At 43.2% G+C, this 19,110-nt stretch overlaps 1 protein-coding gene across 1 annotated transcript in view; it reads left to right on the top strand.

Moving 5' to 3' along the window:
- Nucleotides 1-19,110, top strand: part of PGAP6 (post-GPI attachment to proteins 6) — a 172,843-nt gene that overhangs the window by 102,323 nt on the left and 51,410 nt on the right. Inside the window, exons 6-7 of the mRNA XM_075565213.1 lie at nt 4,988-5,322; nt 7,250-7,343. Coding sequence (XP_075421328.1) covers nt 4,988-5,322; nt 7,250-7,343 — 429 coding nt within the window. The remainder of the gene's footprint in view (nt 1-4,987; nt 5,323-7,249; nt 7,344-19,110) is intronic.

The raw sequence follows: 19,110 nt of genomic DNA, 5'->3' as shown, positions 1-19,110 counted from the left end.
TTAATTTGGTGGCTCTTCTCTGCACTTTCTCTAGTTCCATAATTTATTTTCTACAGCGTGGTGCCCAAATTTGTACTCTACATTCAAGGTGTGGTCTTGCTAATGCTTTATAAAGGAGCATAATTATGTTTACGTCCCTTCCATTGCTTGGTTAATCCAAGAGAAGATCTTGTTTGCCTTTGCAGCTATTGCATGACTTTGGATGCTTTTGCTAAGCCTGCTGTCTACAAGTACTCCTAAATCCGTCTCCATCAAGGATTCGCCTCATTTATCCGCATTTAATTTACCTGCCCAAGTTTAAAGTCTATCCAAGTCCTTTTTTAGAAAAATTACATCCTGCTCAGATTGAACTGCCTTACACAATTTAGTGTTATCAGCAAAGATGGAGACTTTGCTCTCTGTGCTAAACTCAAGTTCATTAATAAAGAAGTTAAAAAGAAGGGGCCCCAGTACTGATCCCTGAGGCACTTCACCCACAACTTTAGCCCAACCTAAAAAGTTCAATTTATTACAACTCTCTGTTGTCTATCCTTCAACCAGTTTTCAATCCAGGTGCAAATAGTTCAATTTGCTTTATTTTGTACACAAACCTCTTTTGTGGAAGTGTATTAAATGCCTTTGCAAAATCTAAGTAGACCACATCAACTGCATTACCCTGGTCTAAGTTCCTACTATCCTCCTCAAAGAAACAAATAAGGTTTGTTTGGCATGATCTATCCTTCATAAATCCATGCTGACTAATACTAATACAGTAATATTTTTACATTTGGTATTCCTGAATATTATCCTGCACTAAACCTTAAAGTATTTCCCCACTATTGAAGTCAGGCTTACAGGTCTGTAATTTCCCAGTTGTGATCTAGCTCCCTTTATAAATATAGGCATCACGTCTGCTTTATGCCAATCTTGTGGTACTGAGCCTGTGGAAATGGAGTCCTTGAATAGTGAATTTAACGGTTTGGCTATTATTGAATTCTGCTCTTTAAGAATTCTTGGATGTATGCCATCGGGGCCAGGTGCCTTATTTACTTTAATTTTATCTAGCTGCCTATGAACGTCTACTGTAACTTATTTATTCAAATGTTCATTAATATAGCGGTTGTGGCTTCCACCTGGAACACTACTATTGCAATTGATTCTTCCCTGGTAAATACAGAGGGAATGTAATACCTGAATACTTCAATATTTGTTATTTCTTCCACAGTACATTGTTTGATATTACCAAATCCAGTATTGCCCCTCTCCATGTTGGTTCCACAATAATTTGGGTCATGTAATTGTCTTTTAGCAACCCCAAAAACCTTTTTCCTTTTGTTGTAATGCTAATGTTATTGCCCCAGTGTATGTCTAGATTATTAAAATCACACATTACTGTATGTAACCATGCCGTTTCGATTTTGCGAAGGTATTTTGGCTTCCTCAATCTCACAGATATTTGGTGGTTTATAACATATCCCTACAAATATTTTCTTTGTACTTTTGCCCCTCCTTCTAATTTCAACCCACAAGTTCTCTAAATTTTCATTGTTCCCTTCATAATCATCTTCCCTTATAATAGGTTTTCGATCCGGTTTAACATATAAACATACTCCACCTCATCTTCTATTTGCTCGATCCTTCCGAAAAAGAGAATAACCCTCTAAATTAACTACTCGGTCATGAGTCATCAAACCATGTTGGAGTAATGCCTATGCATATCATAGTGCTCCCTTGTATCTATTAATTCAAGCTTCCCAATTGTATCTGTCAGGCAAGCATGCATTTATGTTTTTTTACAGTCTGTGCTATTATCTTATGTGTTCCTACCTTGCTACTTCAATTTGATTCAGTCTTTAGAAGTTTTCTAGTATCTGTATTTAGTATGGGTGTCTCCCTGCTTGCCAAACTCCCACTTCCCCCATTCTACTTCCATGACCCCTAGCTATTTCCCCATTCCTATCTATTCTATCTACAGATGCTGCTGCCATGATTCGGCCACAACTCGGGATAAAAAATGCAAAATGCCACAATACCTCGTTAGGTCGACCGCAGCAGACAAATGACCCATCGTATTAACACAGCGGGGGTCCCTGCTGTGTGAATCCTACCGAGCTCCAGCTGTCTGTAAGAGACGTGCAGTAAGAGAGAGGCTGAATCAGTCACTCTACCTGCGTGCCTTGAACAGGCGATCGCGGGGTTTTATTTAATTTGAATATTACTGTATTGTAGGAGGGGGTCTCCGGAGCTGAACCGCATTGATTTCAGGTCTGGGGACTACCTACTTCCCAAGTTACAGGTCCCTTATGGCGTGCCGGTATCCCGGCGGCCATATATAAATTCTCCCACGTCAGCGCCCATGTGATTGCAGGATTTAAACAAACCAGAGGGATAGTGGCACCCCATAACGGGGCCTGTAACTCGGGCCATTTGTCTGCTGCGGTCCACCTCACAAAATATCTCATCGAAATCTTGAATTTTTTTGGCGAGATATGGTCGAATCTTAGCTGCTACATCTGTAGTTCATTATCTGTTTCTGATCCCTCCTCCCTCCTTCCTAGTTTAAACTCTCCATCAACATTTTTAACATTCTCTGCCCCCCCCCCTCCTCTAGCATAGAAGATCCCTCTCCATTGAGGTGAAATCCATCCCTAACATCTCAGTGCTCTGAAAAGTCCAAACCCTCCTTCCTACTTAACTTTCTTTGCCATGCCTTAACCTCCCTAATCTCCAACTGTTTCCCTGTAGTACCGGATGGCACTGATCGTATTTCAGAAAATACTACCTTTGAAGGTCCTTGCCTTACGCTTTCAGCCTAGATCCCCGACATAATTTTATAGGGCACTCCATCTTTCTCTAACTTTGTCATTGGTGCCAAATGAGTAAAAGTCCTATTATCCACATTTGGCTAAAAGGACAATTGAGTGGGGGGGGGAGGAGGAGCTGCGCTAGTTTCCCCCGAGTGGATGACTTTTTACATCTTGACACTGAGAAAGCATTTGATAGATTGACAATACTTGTATCATTCTTTGAAATATTTTGAATTGCGCTCTCCTATGGCTAAAAGTAACTGCTCAAGGTTTGTGTCTGAATCCACCCTGTTTAAAACCCTATGTCAATAGAGGTAAATGAGAATTTTAATCCTAATAGAGGTATATTAGTATTTTATCTGGTAGTGTTATGACTTGCGAACAGGTGTCTGCCTTGTCGTGGCTCGAAGCTTACAATGCTTTGGCCAAAGGGTTAAAACAAATGACCCTTTTTCAAGAGAATATATAAGTATTTACTGTGTATTTTTGTCATGTTGGATGTAGCATTGGGCTTCTCTGTCGTCTGTTGTATACAGTACATATACCACACTCAATAGCACTCCTTTTTGACACACACACACACACACACACACACACACACACACACACACATATATATATATATATATATATATATATATATATATATATATATATATATTGTGGGGGCTCAGCAAGAGCTTGCTGGAGTTTTGTGTTTTGTTAACCTATTCAGAGCTGAAAGGTTATCAGAAATTATCCTAACATCTCAGGAATTCAAGTAGGTCCACAAGACTGCAAATTGTCTTTTTTTTCTGATGTTCTGGACAAACTTTGTCCCTTTTCAGGATTTTAAATGAATAGTAACAAATTAGAAGCATTCCATTTTAACCTTCCTCCCAACACATTAAAGTCAATATCCCTAAATTTTTATTTTATATGGCAATAATGAAATATTTCTTACCTAAGGATAAAATTAATTTGTTCCTATAACTCTTTTTAAGAAGTGAATTATCCCCGACTACGGAGGTCCCTCAAGAAAGATATGCAGTCCATGTGAAAGTATCATATTTCATGAATCGGTAGACTTTATTCTGTACAGGCATACCCCACATTAACGTACGCAATGGGACCGGAGCATGTATGTAAAGCGAAAATGTACTTAAAGTGAAGCACTAACTTTTCCCCACTTATCGATGCATGTACTGTGCTGCAATCGTCATATACGTGCATAACTGATGTAAATAACGCATGTGTAGCAGGCTCTATAGTCTCCCCGCTTGCGCACAGTTTCGGTACAGGCAGGGAGCCGGTATTGCTATTCAGGACGTGCTGACAGGCGCATGCGTGAGCTGCCGTTTGCCTATTGAGCGAGATGTACTTACTCGCGAGTGTACTTAAAGTGAGTGTCCTTAAACCGGGGTATGCCTGTATTGATAATATATTTTTCAGGATTCTATACCTTTCTTTACACCCCTAGATCCATCAGACAAAAATATTTACATCAAATATTGGTTTGGGGGGAAAAACTGAATTAAAAGCGCAGGTCTTAAAAGACCACCTACTTTAAGTGACCTAGCAATCACATTTCTGACCTTCCCCAATAACTTTAAAGCAGCATTTCTTGAAAAATCCTATGTGATTTTTTTTTTTTAAATCGGTTGTGTAATATTAGATAATACTGCATATTTTGTTTTTCACACTTTATGCCCTTTTAATAATTTTGATTTATTGTTTCAAGTTTCCTAGGGTTGCTATAGCAACCATTTAGGAGGCCACACTACTTTCTTTTGAAATAGGCATCGTCATATTGCATGCCCTGGGAATCAGGGTCTTTCCCGATCACGGGAGAAAGGGTTGTCTTGAGGGATGAGGGAGCTTGATCCTGCATTTTCTACAATGCAAATCAATGGTACTGTAGTTAATGCGGGTTTAAGCTCCAACACCGCCTTTGGAGTTTAGCTAATCCAGGCCAAACTCTTAAAATGGTAAACAAAGTACGTTATTGCATGCCTTGAGTACTTTTTACTTGAGTGCTCCTTACACATTTGTTCATACACTAGGTGGGGAACGTGCCATCATAACCTCCAAAACAAAAAACATTTATGCACTGTTTTTTCACAACTTCAGACAAAAAGAAGTACTGTAACAATTTGTATGTCTAATCTTTATTCAATGGAAAAACAATACATTTGATAATGCTTACCATTTTGTTTCTACAGTCTGCAAACCAGGAACAGTTGGGTCCAGGTCATTATTTACTTTCCTTAACATGCTAAACACGACGGGTAACTCCACTTCAGGGAGAAACAGCCATCAGCCTGCAACCAATGCAACTGCAATTTGGGGAGCCCAGACCCTAAATGGGAGCAATAAAACCTGCCTCCGTAAATATCCTATTGTCCGTGAGGATGTGGATGTTGTTTCTGTCAAGTTCCAATCTGTTAATGGTCCATCTGTTCCGGTTGTGGCAGAGTTACCAACCGTATTGCTCCTCAATCTGAACTCCCATATGGACAGCGGTGGAATCCTAGTTGTGACATTGGAGTTGAACAAGGTAATTTGTGTGTTATGTTTTGTTAGGCAATAGGGGTGTATAACATGTGGATACTTCCATTTTATAGTTATTTCGTATAGCCCATGTATTGTTCAATTTGCTGTTTTTATTGGGGTTATTAGCTACTATGTATTCAATACAGCTTCAGACGTTGCAGATGCTATTGCATGAGCTAGTGGGTAAAATGGCAATGCCCTTTTTTTGCACGGTGCTAATGCTATTACAGTGGTGCCTGCTTCCGCTGGGGCGTTGAGTGTATTCTGCTACGTCTAGCCATCGGGAGCAATAATGTCTCCTTCATCTTTACATAGATAATAGATAAGTTTGCAAACCACAAGATGGCTGCAAATGGTAATCGCCATACTCTGTAATCAGTGCCACAGAGACCAAAGTATAAATGCACATCGGCCCCCCGGCCATCACATCCCCCCCCCCCCCCCGCAGTCACAGCTCCCTCCTCCCCCCGGCAGTCACACCTGCCTCCCACCCCCCTCCCCCCGGCAGTCACACTGCCCCCACCCTGGCAGTCACACACCACTCCCCTCCCCCCCCCCCCCCTGGCAGTCACAGGACCCGGGTCTGACCATCCCCAAGGTAAGTCTATTTTTTTTAATATGTATTTGGGTTGAAGTATATGTATTGGAGTTTTTTTATATGCATTGGGGTTTTATATGTATTGGGGTCTTTTTTAGATGCATTGGGATATTTTTTTATATGTATTGGGTTCTTTTTTAGATGCATTGGGATTTTTTTTTATATATATTGGGGTCTTTTTTAGATGCCATTAAGGTTTTATATGCATTGGAGGTTTTTTTTTTTTTAAATATATGCATTGTGGTTTTATATGCATTTGGGGCTTTTTTTTAGATGCTTTGCAGGCTTTTTTTTTTTTTTTTTTAGCTTTATTTGGGTGAGTTTTATAAGTATTTGGGGTTGGGAAGTTTTTTGCTTTGGTGGGTGGGAAGTTTTTTTTGGTATATATTGTGTTAAGGGAGAGGGTAGAGTGAGAGAACAGAAGGGGTGAGTGAGTAGCTTATTAGTGGTGGTAGATTTGATGACTGTGAAAAATGCTTGGGGACGTGACAACATTTCTACTATGAACATATTTGACTCCAGATGTGGGTAATTTATCACTGAATATTTTAAAATATGTGTCTTTATGTAGCATGTCTCTGCACTGAGTGTAGCCAGCTCTGGATTCATGAGGGGAAGTTCAGGTTATCATAAATTGACATTACAGACAGAAAACAAGTGTTTAAGATATTGACACTGATTGAATTGGGGAAATTGTCCTTCCTCCCTGCCCCATCCAAAATAGTATTTTATTTAATGTATTGTTTCTATTCTTTTTTTGTTATTATTTATTTTACATTTTTGCTGTGGTGTTTGTGTCCCAATAGGTGTTTCTTTCCTTCCCTTCCAAATGTTTGTCCTATATAGTTATTAACAAAGATTTATGATCTCAAGCCTGTGTTAAGTAACGGAGTCTGTATTCTCCAATTGCTATTGGCATTGTGCATTTTATAAATATTCCCCTAACTCTTCTTTCCTTTCCTATCCCAATAATAAACCTTAATAATTTATTTATTTATTTTATTTATATAAATGTTTTACCAGGAAGTAATACATTGAGAGTTACCTCTCGTTTTCAAGTATGTCCTGTAATAATAAAAAATATATTGGCACTGTTACAGTATGTCTATCCCATAATCCCAGGGAGTAAGCTAAATCTGGGTTTCCCTAAAGTTACCACCACATTCTTCTTTTATCTTGGTCAAGTAACTTAGATTCTAGTGCATGCCTCAGAGTACATCCATTTTAGCACAGTACTGTGTATTAATGTTTAAAAGAGATTTAAACGTGCTATGATCTGTAATTTAGAGATTTGTATGTCCACTCATGCTCTTCTCTGTTTTTGTTCTTTTAGACGTCTTTAAGCAATGTAAATGCCACAGTGATTGCGTGCTTAAGTGCTGCTTCCCCTGTTCTTACATTGGGCACCACACAGAAGTGCACAACAGGTACTGTATGTTGTGAAAAAGTTGTTTACTGTGTAATCTCATTGTTAGCAGATAGTCTTGCAATGTATTTTGCACATACTGTAACTTATTTCCCTATGAAAAACACAGTTGTGTGTGGGCTCTACAAATAAGGAATGATGAGTATGAGCGGGTTAAGCTTGAAAGAAGGCTCACCCCAGGGCCTGATTTAAAAAAAAACCCATATATATTTATTATTAATATGGAATAGAGACGGGAAGGGTCAGCGATGAAAAGGGCAGAGGTTAGGTGTAGGCTACTATTTAAAGGAATTGAGGGAGGTGCCTACGGGTGAACACACGGTTAGAGGCTCAGACTTTCAAAAGTTGTTCATACTGTATAGTGTGTTTCACTTGACACACACACAATGAAGGCCGCCAACAGAGATCATGGGGCCCAGGACAAATGAAAGGAGCAGCCCCGCCCCCCAACCCATAGCGCACCTACCAAGGAAAAACACATTTTAGTGCACAACTTTGACTTAACCCCCCAATACATATATAAAAATACACCCCCAACCCCCCAATACATATAAAAATACACCCCCCCCCCCCAATACAAATGTATTGGGGGGGAGTGGGGTATATTTGTAGATGTATTTGGGGAGTGGGGTACATTTGTAGATGTATTGGGGGAGTGGGGTACATTTGTAGATGTATTGGTGGAGTGGGGTACATTTGTAGATGTATTGGGGGGGAGTGGGGTATATTTGTAGATGTATTGGGGGAGTGGGGTATATTTGTAGATGTATTGGGGGAGTGGGGTACATTTGTAGATGTATTGGGGGGGGGTACATTTGTAGATGTATTGGGGGAGTGGGGTACATTTGTAGATGTATTGGGGGAGTGGGGTATATTTTTAGATGTATTGGGGGAGTGGGGTATATTAGTAGATGTATTGGGGGAGTGGGGTATATTTGTAGATGTATTGGGGGGGAGTGGGGTATATTTGTAGATGTATTGGGGGAGTGGGGTATATTTGTAGATGTATTGGGGGGGAGTGGGGTATATTTTTAGATGTATTGGGGGAGTGGGGTATATTAGTAGATGTATTGGGGGAGTGGGGTATATTTGTAGATGTATTGGGGGAGTGGGGTACATTTGTAGATGTATTGGGGGGGAGTGGGGTATATTTTTAGATGTATTGGGGGAGTGGGGTATATTAGTAGATGTATTGGGGGAGTGGGGTATATTTGTAGATGTATTGGGGGAGTGGGGTACATTTGTAGATGTATTGGGGGGGAGTGGGGTCTATTTGTAGATGTATTGGGGGAGTGGGGTATATTTGTAGATGTATTGGGGAGTGGGGTACATTTGTAGATGTATTGGGGGAGTGGGGTATATTTGTAGATGTATTGGGGGAGTGGGGTATATTTGTAGATGTATTGGGGGGGGTACATTTGTAGATGTATTGGGGGAGTGGGGTATATTTGTAGATGTATTGGGGGAGTGGGGTACATTTGTAGATGTATTGGGGGGGGGGTACATTTGTAGATGTATTGGGGGAGTGGGGTACATTTGTAGATGTATTGGGGGGGAGTGGGGTACATTTGTAGATGTATTGGGGGGGAGTGGGGTACATTTGTAGATGTATTGGGGGGGAGTGGGGTACATTTGTAGATGTATTGGGGGAGTGGGGTACATTTGTAGATGTATTGGGGGAGTGGGGTATATTTGTAGATGTATTGGGGGAGTGGGGTATATTTGTAGATGTATTGAGGGGAGTGGGGTACATTTGTAGATGTATTGGGGGGGAGTGGGGTACATTTGTAGATGTATTGGGGGGGAGTGGGGTATATTTGTAGATGTATTGGGGGGGAGTGGGGTATATTTGTAGATGTATTGGGGGGGAGTGGGGTATATTTGTAGATGTATTGGGGGGGAGTGGGGTACATTTGTAGATGTATTGGGGGGGAGTGGGGTACATTTGTAGATGTATTGGGGGGGAGTGGGGTACATTTGTAGATGTATTGGGGGGGAGTGGGGTACATTTGTAGATGTATTGGGGGGAGTGGGGTATATTTGTAGATGTATTGGGGGGGAGTGGGGTACATTTGTAGATGTATTGGGGGGGAGTGGGGTACATTTGTAGATGTATTGGGGGGGAGTGGGGTACATTTGTAGATGTATTGGGGGGGAGTGGGATATATTTGTAGATGTATTGGGGGGAGTGGGATACATTTGTAGATGTATTTGGGGAGTGGGGTACATTTGTAGATGTATTGGGGGAGTGGGGTACATTTGTAGATGTATTGGTGGAGTGGGGTATATTTGTAGATGTATTGGGGGAGTGGGGTACATTTGTAGATGTATTGGGGGAGTGGGGTACATTTGTAGATGTATTGGGGGGAGTGGGGTACATTTGTAGATGTATTGGGGGTGTGGGGTATATTTGTAGATGTATTGGGGGAGTGGGGTATATTTGTAGATGTATTGGGGGTGTGGGGTATATTTTTAGATGTATTAGGGGGGAGTGGGGTACATTTGTAGATGTATTGGGGGAGTGGGGTACATTTGTAGATGTATTGGGGGAGTGGGGTACATTTGTAGATGTATTGGGGGAGTGGGGTACATTTGTAGATGTATTGGGGGAGTGGGGTATATTTGTAGATGTATTGGGGGAGTGGGGTATATTTGTAGATGTATTGGGGGGGAGTGGGGTACATTTGTAGATGTATTGGGGGGAGTGGGGTACATTTGTAGATGTATTGGGGGGGAGTGGGGTATATTTGTAGATGTATTGGGGGGGGGGGAGTGGGGTACATTTGTAGATGTATTGGGGGGGGGGGAGTGGGGTACATTTGTAGATGTATTGGGGGGGGGGTACATTTGTAGATGTATTGGGGGAGTGGGGTACATTTGTAGATGTATTGGGGGAGTGGGGTACATTTGTAGATGTATTGGGGGAGTGGGGTACATTTGTAGATGTATTGGGGGGAAGTGGGGTACATTTGTAGATGTATTGGGGAAGTGGGGTACATTTGTAGATGTATTGGGGGAGTGGGGTATATTTGTAGATGTATTGGGGGAGTGGGGTACATTTGTAGATGTATTGGGGGGAGTGGGGTATATTTGTAGATGTATTGGGGGAGTGGGGTATATTTGTAGATGTATTGATGGAGTGGGGTACATTTGTAGATGTATTGGGGGAGTGGGGTACATTTGTAGATGTATTGGGGGGGAGTGGGGTACATTTGTAGATGTATTGGGGGGGAGTGGTGTACATTTGTAGATGTATTGGGGGGGAGTGGGGTACATTTGTAGATGTATTGGGGGGGAGTGGGGTACATTTGTAGATGTATTGGGGGAGTGGGGTACATTTGTAGATGTATTGGGGGAGTGGGGTATATTTGTAGATGTATTGGGGGGAGTGGGGTACATTTGTAGATGTATTGGGGGGAGTGGGGTACATTTGTAGATGTATTGGGGGGAGTGGGGTACATTTGTAGATGTATTGGGGGGGGAGTGGGGTACATTTGTAGATGTATTGGGGGGGAGTGGGGTACATTTGTAGATGTATTGGGGGGGAGTGGGGTACATTTGTAGATGTATTGGGGGGGAGTGGGGTATATTTGTAGATGTATTGGGGGAGTGGGGTATATTTGTAGATGTATTGGGGGGGAGTGGGGTATATTTGTAGATGTATTGGGGGGGAGTGGGGTATATTTGTAGATGTATTGGGGGAGTGGGGTATATTTGTAGATGTATTGGGGGGGAGTGGGGTACATTTGTAGATGTATTGGGGGGGAGTGGGGTACATTTGTAGATGTATTGGGGGGGAGTGGGGTACATTTGTAGATGTATTGGGGGGGAGTGGGGTACATTTGTAGATGTATTGGGGGGGAGTGGGGTACATTTGTAGATGTATTGGGGGGGAGTGGGGTACATTTGTAGATGTATTGGGGGGGAGTGGGGTATATTTGTAGATGTATTGGGGGAGTGGGGTATATTTGTAGATGTATTGGGGGGGAGTGGGGTATATTTGTAGATGTATTGGGGGGGAGTGGGGTATATTTGTAGATGTATTGGGGGGGAGTGGGATATATTTGTAGATGTATTGGGGGGAGTGGGATACATTTGTAGATGTATTTGGGGAGTGGGGTACATTTGTAGATGTATTGGGGGAGTGGGGTACATTTGTAGATGTATTGGTGGAGTGGGGTATATTTGTAGATGTATTGGGGGAGTGGGATATATTTGTAGATGTATTGGTGGAGTGGGGTATATTTGTAGATGTATTGGGGGAGTGGGGTACATTTGTAGATGTATTGGGGGAGTGGGGTACATTTGTAGATGTATTGGGGGAGTGGGGTACATTTGTAGATGTATTGGGGGTGTGGGGTATATTTGTAGATGTATTGGGGGAGTGGGGTATATTTGTAGATGTATTGGGGGTGTGGGGTATATTTTTAGATGTATTAGGGGGGAGTGGGGTACATTTGTAGATGTATTGGGGGAGTGGGGTACATTTGTAGATGTATTGGGGGAGTGGGGTACATTTGTAGATGTATTGGGGGAGTGGGGTACATTTGTAGATGTATTGGGGGAGTGGGGTACATTTGTAGATGTATTGGGGGGGAGTGGGGTATATTTGTAGATGTATTGGGGGGGAGTGGGGTACATTTGTAGATGTATTGGGGGGGGGAGTGGGGTACATTTGTAGATGTATTGGGGGGGAGTGGGGTACATTTGTAGATGTATTGGGGGGGAGTGGGGTACATTTGTAGATGTATTGGGGGGGAGTGGGGTACATTTGTAGATGTATTGGGGGAGTGGGGTATATTTGTAGATGTATTGGGGGAGTGGGGTATATTTGTAGATGTATTGAGGGGAGTGGGGTACATTTGTAGATGTATTGGGGGGGAGTGGGGTACATTTGTAGATGTATTGGGGGGGAGTGGGGTATATTTGTAGATGTATTGGGGGGGAGTGGGGTACATTTGTAGATGTATTGGGGGAGTGGGGTATATTTGTAGATGTATTGGGGGGGAGTGGGGTACATTTGTAGATGTATTGGGGGGGAGTGGGGTACATTTGTAGATGTATTGGGGGGGAGTGGGGTACATTTGTAGATGTATTGGGGGGGAGTGGGGTACATTTGTAGATGTATTGGGGGGAGTGGGGTATATTTGTAGATGTATTGGGGGGGAGTGGGGTACATTTGTAGATGTATTGGGGGGGAGTGGGGTACATTTGTAGATGTATTGGGGGGGAGTGGGGTACATTTGTAGATGTATTGGGGGGGAGTGGGGTACATTTGTAGATATATTGGGGGGGAGTGGGATATATTTGTAGATGTATTGGGGGGAGTGGGATACATTTGTAGATGTATTTGGGGAGTGGGGTACATTTGTAGATGTATTGGGGGAGTGGGGTACATTTGTAGATGTATTGGTGGAGTGGGGTATATTTGTAGATGTATTGGGGGAGTGGGGTACATTTGTAGATGTATTGGGGGGAGTGGGGTACATTTGTAGATGTATTGGGGGTGTGGGGTATATTTGTAGATGTATTGGGGGAGTGGGGTATATTTGTAGATGTATTGGGGGTGTGGGGTATATTTTTAGATGTATTAGGGGGGAGTGGGGTACATTTGTAGATGTATTGGGGGGGAGTGGTGTACATTTGTAGATGTATTGGGGGGGAGTGGGGTACATTTGTAGATGTATTGGGGGGGAGTGGGGTACATTTGTAGATGTATTGGGGGAGTGGGGTACATTTGTAGATGTATTGGGGGAGTGGGGTATATTTGTAGATGTATTGGGGGGAGTGGGGTACATTTGTAGATGTATTGGGGGGAGTGGGGTACATTTGTAGATGTATTGGGGGGGGAGTGGGGTACATTTGTAGATGTATTGGGGGGGAGTGGGGTACATTTGTAGATGTATTGGGGGGGAGTGGGGTACATTTGTAGATGTATTGGGGGGGAGTGGGGTATATTTGTAGATGTATTGGGGGAGTGGGGTATATTTGTAGATGTATTGGGGGGAGTGGGGTATATTTGTAGATGTATTGGGGGGGGAGTGGGGTATATTTGTAGATGTATTGGGGGGGAGTGGGGTACATTTGTAGATGTATTGGGGGGGAGTGGGGTACATTTGTAGATGTATTGGGGGGGAGTGGGGTATATTTGTAGATGTATTGGGGGGGAGTGGGATATATTTGTAGATGTATTGGGGGGAGTGGGATACATTTGTAGATGTATTGGGGGGAGTGGGATACATTTGTAGATGTATTTGGGGAGTGGGGTACATTTGTAGATGTATTGGGGGAGTGGGGTATATTTGTAGATGTATTGGGGGGGAGTGGGGTATATTTGTAGATGTATTGGGGGGGAGTGGGGTATATTTGTAGATGTATTGGGGGAGTGGGGTATATTTGTAGATGTATTGGGGGGGAGTGGGGTACATTTGTAGATGTATTGGGGGGGAGTGGGGTACATTTGTAGATGTATTGGGGGGGAGTGGGGTACATTTGTAGATGTATTGGGGGGGAGTGGGGTACATTTGTAGATGTATTGGGGGGGAGTGGGGTACATTTGTAGATGTATTGGGGGGGAGTGGGGTACATTTGTAGATGTATTGGGGGGGAGTGGGGTATATTTGTAGATGTATTGGGGGAGTGGGGTATATTTGTAGATGTATTGGGGGGGAGTGGGGTATATTTGTAGATGTATTGGGGGGGAGTGGGGTATATTTGTAGATGTATTGGGGGGGAGTGGGATATATTTGTAGATGTATTGGGGGGAGTGGGATACATTTGTAGATGTATTTGGGGAGTGGGGTACATTTGTAGATGTATTGGGGGAGTGGGGTACATTTGTAGATGTATTGGTGGAGTGGGGTATATTTGTAGATGTATTGGGGGAGTGGGATATATTTGTAGATGTATTGCTGGAGTGGGGTATATTTGTAGATGTATTGGGGGAGTGGGGTACATTTGTAGATGTATTGGGGGAGTGGGGTACATTTGTAGATGTATTGGGGGAGTGGGGTACATTTGTAGATGTATTGGGGGTGTGGGGTATATTTGTAGATGTATTGGGGGAGTGGGGTATATTTGTAGATGTATTGGGGGTGTGGGGTATATTTTTAGATGTATTAGGGGGGAGTGGGGTACATTTGTAGATGTATTGGGGGAGTGGGGTACATTTGTAGATGTATTGGGGGAGTGGGGTACATTTGTAGATGTATTGGGGGAGTGGGGTACATTTGTAGATGTATTGGGGGAGTGGGGTACATTTGTAGATGTATTGGGGGGGAGTGGGGTATATTTGTAGATGTATTGGGGGGGAGTGGGGTACATTTGTAGATGTATTGGGGGGGGGAGTGGGGTACATTTGTAGATGTATTGGGGGGGGGTACATTTGTAGATGTATTGGGGGAGTGGGGTACATTTGTAGATGTATTGGGTGGAGTGGGGTACATTTGTAGATGTATTGGGGGAGTGGGGTACATTTGTAGATGTATTGGGGGGAGTTTGGTACATTTGTAGATGTATTGGGGGGAAGTGGGGTACATTTGTAGATGTATTGGGGGAGTGGGGTACATTTGTAGATGTATTATTTATTTATTTATTTATTTATAAAATATTTTACCAGGAAGTAATACATTGAGAGTTACCTCTCGTTTTCAAGTATGTCCTGGGCACAGAGTAAAACAAAATAATACATGGTTACAAATACAGTTACATAAATGAACAAGGTATACATTATATACAAGACATTGCATGCACAGTTAAAGAAAATATATATTATGAGCGTATGAAACAGTTACAGACCAGATTAAAGTGTGAGACAGCCTTAGATTTGAAAGAACTTAAGCTGGTGGTGGATATGAGAGTCTCTGGTAGGTTGTTCCAGTTTTGGGGTGCACGGAAGGAGAAGGAGGAACGTCCGGATACTTTGTTGAGTCTTGGGACCATGAATAGTCTTTTGGAGTCTGATCTCAGGTGGTAGGTACTGCATGTGGTAGGGGTGAGGAGCTTGTTCAGGTAGCTGGGTAGCTTGCCCAGAAAGTATTTGAGGGTGAGACAGGAAAGGTGAACTTTGCGCCTAGACTCTAGTGATGACCAATCTAGTTCTTTGAGCATTTCGCAGTGATGTGTGTTGTAGTTGCATTGGAGAACAAAACGACAAATTGAATTGTAGAGGGTGTCAAGTTTGCTAAGGTGGGTTTGAGGAGCCGAGCCATATACTATGTCTCCATAGTCAATAATTGGCATTAGCATCTGCTGTGCAATACGCTTTCTGACCAGGAGACTTAGGGAGGATTTGTTCCTGTAAAGTACCCCTAGTTTGGCATAGGTCTTGGTTGTCAGGGTATCAATGTGCATCCCGAATGTTAAGTGGGAGTCAAACCATAAGCCCAGGTATTTAAAACTAGTGACAGGTGTTAGGGTGGTTTTAGCGTTGGTTCTAATCTGGAGCTCAGTCACTGGAAGCTTTACAAATTTAGTCTTGGTCCCAAATACCATTGTTACCGTCTTGTCAGTGTTTAAAAACAGTTTGTTTTGGGAAATCCAGTTTTCGAGTCTCAAAAAGTCAGACTAAAGTATGTGTTGAAGGTCAGAGAGGCTATGGCTGTGTGCATACAGGATTGTGTCATCTGCATACATGTGTATTGAGGCTTCCTTACAAGCTGTGGGAAGATCATTAATGAACACTGAGAAGAGTAGGGGCCCCAGAACAGAGCCTTGCGGGACACCACAGGTGATATCCAAGGGGTTGGAGTTAGAGCCTGAGATGGACACATGTTGGGATCTTCCTGATAGGTAGGACTGAAACCAGTTTAAAGCATGTTTCCCTATTCCAGAGCTCTGGAGTTTGTTAAGCAGGCTAACATGATCAACTGTGTCAAAAGCCTTTGCAAAATCTAGGAATACTGCACCAGTGAGTTGTCCCCGTTCCATTCCGCACTGGATTTCATTGCAAACTTTTAGCAGGGTAGTTACGGTGGAGTATTTGGGACGAAACCCAGACTGGAATTGGCTAGGGAAATTTGTCTTGGTGTAGAAATCGCTTAATTGGGAGTGGACACATTTTTCCATAACTTTGGATAGAATTGGGAGAAGTGAGATTGGCCTGTAGTTTGAGACAGTGTTTTTGTCCCCACTTTTGAAGATTGGGACAACTCTGGCAGTTTTCCAGGTCTTAGGGATATGGCCTGCAGACAGGATAGAGTTGACTATGGACGCAATTGGTTTGGCAATGGCTGGGGCACCAAGTCGTAGGAACCTAGATTGTAGTAAGTCGGGTCCACATTGGCTGCTTAGTTTTAGTTTGAGGAGCGCTTGTGTAATCTCCTCTTCAGATACTGGGCTAAATTGAAAATTGTGGGCAGTGTTGGGAGGGGGTGGGACTATAGGGGTACTCCCAGGATGAGATTCAGGTTTGGGGTTTGTGCTGCGTTTCGCTAATAAGTTAGTGGCACACCCCACAAAGTAATCATTGAATGCATTTGCAATGTCAGTGGGGTTTGTCAGAGTAATATCCCCCTTAGTGATATTACTTGGTTGTTGATGGTTAGGAGGCTGGAATATATTGTTGATAACCTTCCAGAAGTTAGCTGGGTTTGATGTATTTTGGTGGAGATTGTCAGAGTAATATTGTGCTTTTGCATACCTTGTTTGCCTTGTGCACATGTTCCGCAGGCATCTGTAGTGATTGAGATCCTTGGTAGTGCCAGTTACTTTTTAGCTTTTCCACAAGGCATCCCTGAACTGGTAGAGTGCTATAAGGTCAGGTGTAACCCATGGAAGGTGGGCCCCCCGTACCCTTATTTTGCGTAGTGGAGCATGGGTATCGCAGAGTTTTAAGAACTCGGATTGGAAATAGTCGAGCGCAGAGTCAGGGTCAGGAATTAAATCGATTCTGTGCCATGGGCAGTTGGTAAGGTCATCCAGAAACTGTTGTTGGTTAAAGTTTTTAAATGTTCTAGTGAGGAGAACTTTAGGGCTTGAATGGGGCGGTTTAATTTTCCTTACACAGTACACTATTGCATGGTCACTGAAAATATCAGGAAGGATGCCAGAGGATTGGATTCTGCTGGGGTTTGAGGAGAGAATCCAGTCTAGCAAGGAATGGTTATGCGACTTCAGGTTTATTCGTGTGGGTTGGGAAATGAGTTGCGATAGGTTAAATGACTTGAGTTGTATCTGGATTTTGTGGTTTTTAGGGTCAAGCCAATTGAAGTTGAAATCCCCTAGAACTAGCAGCTCACTCTTCTCATTCAGAGAGGAAATGGAGGCAAGAAATTGGGTGATATCAGTCAAGGATTGTAGAGGGGCTTTAGGGGGGCGGTAGATGCCAGCAAGCAAGATGGGCTTAGAAAAGGGGAGGCAGATTTTGCCAACTAGAGTTTCAAAAGAGGGTGGACTTGGTGGGCAATGTAACAGTGTAAATTGTAAGGTGTCTGCAATATAAAATAACACCCCTCCTCCTCTCTTTGACCTATCTCTCCTAAAAATGGAGTATCCCTGAATGGCGATATTTGCATCAGGGGTTTTAGAGGATAGCCATGTTTCTGTAAGAACGATGGCTTTGGGTTTATGCATAAGGCACCATGCCCTTAGTTCATCCAGTTTGGGCAGCAGGCTCCGGATGTTTATATGGGCGACAGATAGCCCTTTTTGGAATTTAAAGGTGGAATTCTCAGGGGCATGGGACAGAGCTGAAATGGGAGGACCTGGGTTAGTTTCAATATCACCTGCTAGAGAGAGTAATAGTATGAGTAGAAATTTGGGTAGTTGTTTGCAAGTTGTAAATTTGTGGTGTTTTCCATTAGAGTGAGCAGTGGTTGGTGTGCTGGTTTTTAGAGTTCTCCACCAACATTCAGTAGATAGTGCAAGGCTTTTGAGTAGTCCAGGGTGTATGGTGATGTTGGGTGTGGGCCAGGATGGAGGAGTTTGTAGTGGATAGAGGGAGTAACATCTCCATGAGGCCAGGAGAAAGAAAAAAGTTAGAAGACATAGCAGGTTCATGATGCCAGAGGTAGGCAGTGCTGCAAGGAGCTGTTGTGAGCAGAGTGAGTGTGTGCAGACTAAACAGCAGGGGTGGGCCTGTACCTTTTCAAGTGTTTTGCTGCATTGCAATGCTAGGGTCAATTCAGGGTTTCAGTGTTTTGTGCAGTCAGTTTTGGGAGAGGCTGCAGTGAAAGAAGTTGTAAAGGGTGGGGGGTTAAACTATGCAGGCTAACAAGCATGGGATCATAGTGTGATCTGAATAGCTTACCGTTTGTTGTCTTGAGTAAAAGAGTGTGCAGTAGATCCAGTCCAGTCACCTCTAGTCAAACTGTAGTCTAACTGTTTTTATCACTTAAAAACCTCACTTTAAATGTATTGGGGGGGAGTGGGGTACCTTTGTAGATGTATTGGGGGGGAGTGGGGTATATTTTTATATGTATTGGGGGTTATGTAAAAGTTACGCGCTAAAAAAATATTTCCGTGGTACTGTAGGTGCGCTATGGGTTGGGGGGGGGGGGGCTGCTCCTTTCATTTGTCCTGGGCCCCATGATTTGTGTTGGCGGCCCTGATCTCACACACACACACACACACACAATCGCACTCACAATCACACTCACACAATCACACACACACACACACACACTCCCCCCCCCCCCCACACACACACACACACACACGCACACACACACTATTCCCCCACACACACACTATTCCCCCACACACACACTATTCCCCCACACACACACTATTCCCCCACACACACACTACCCCCCCCACACACACACTAC

The sequence above is a fragment of the Ascaphus truei genome, chromosome 11, assembly GCF_040206685.1.
Source record: "Ascaphus truei isolate aAscTru1 chromosome 11, aAscTru1.hap1, whole genome shotgun sequence".
In the NCBI taxonomy this organism is placed as follows: Eukaryota; Metazoa; Chordata; class Amphibia; order Anura; family Ascaphidae; genus Ascaphus; species Ascaphus truei.
This window is presented reverse-complemented; position numbering and strand designations above follow the sequence as displayed.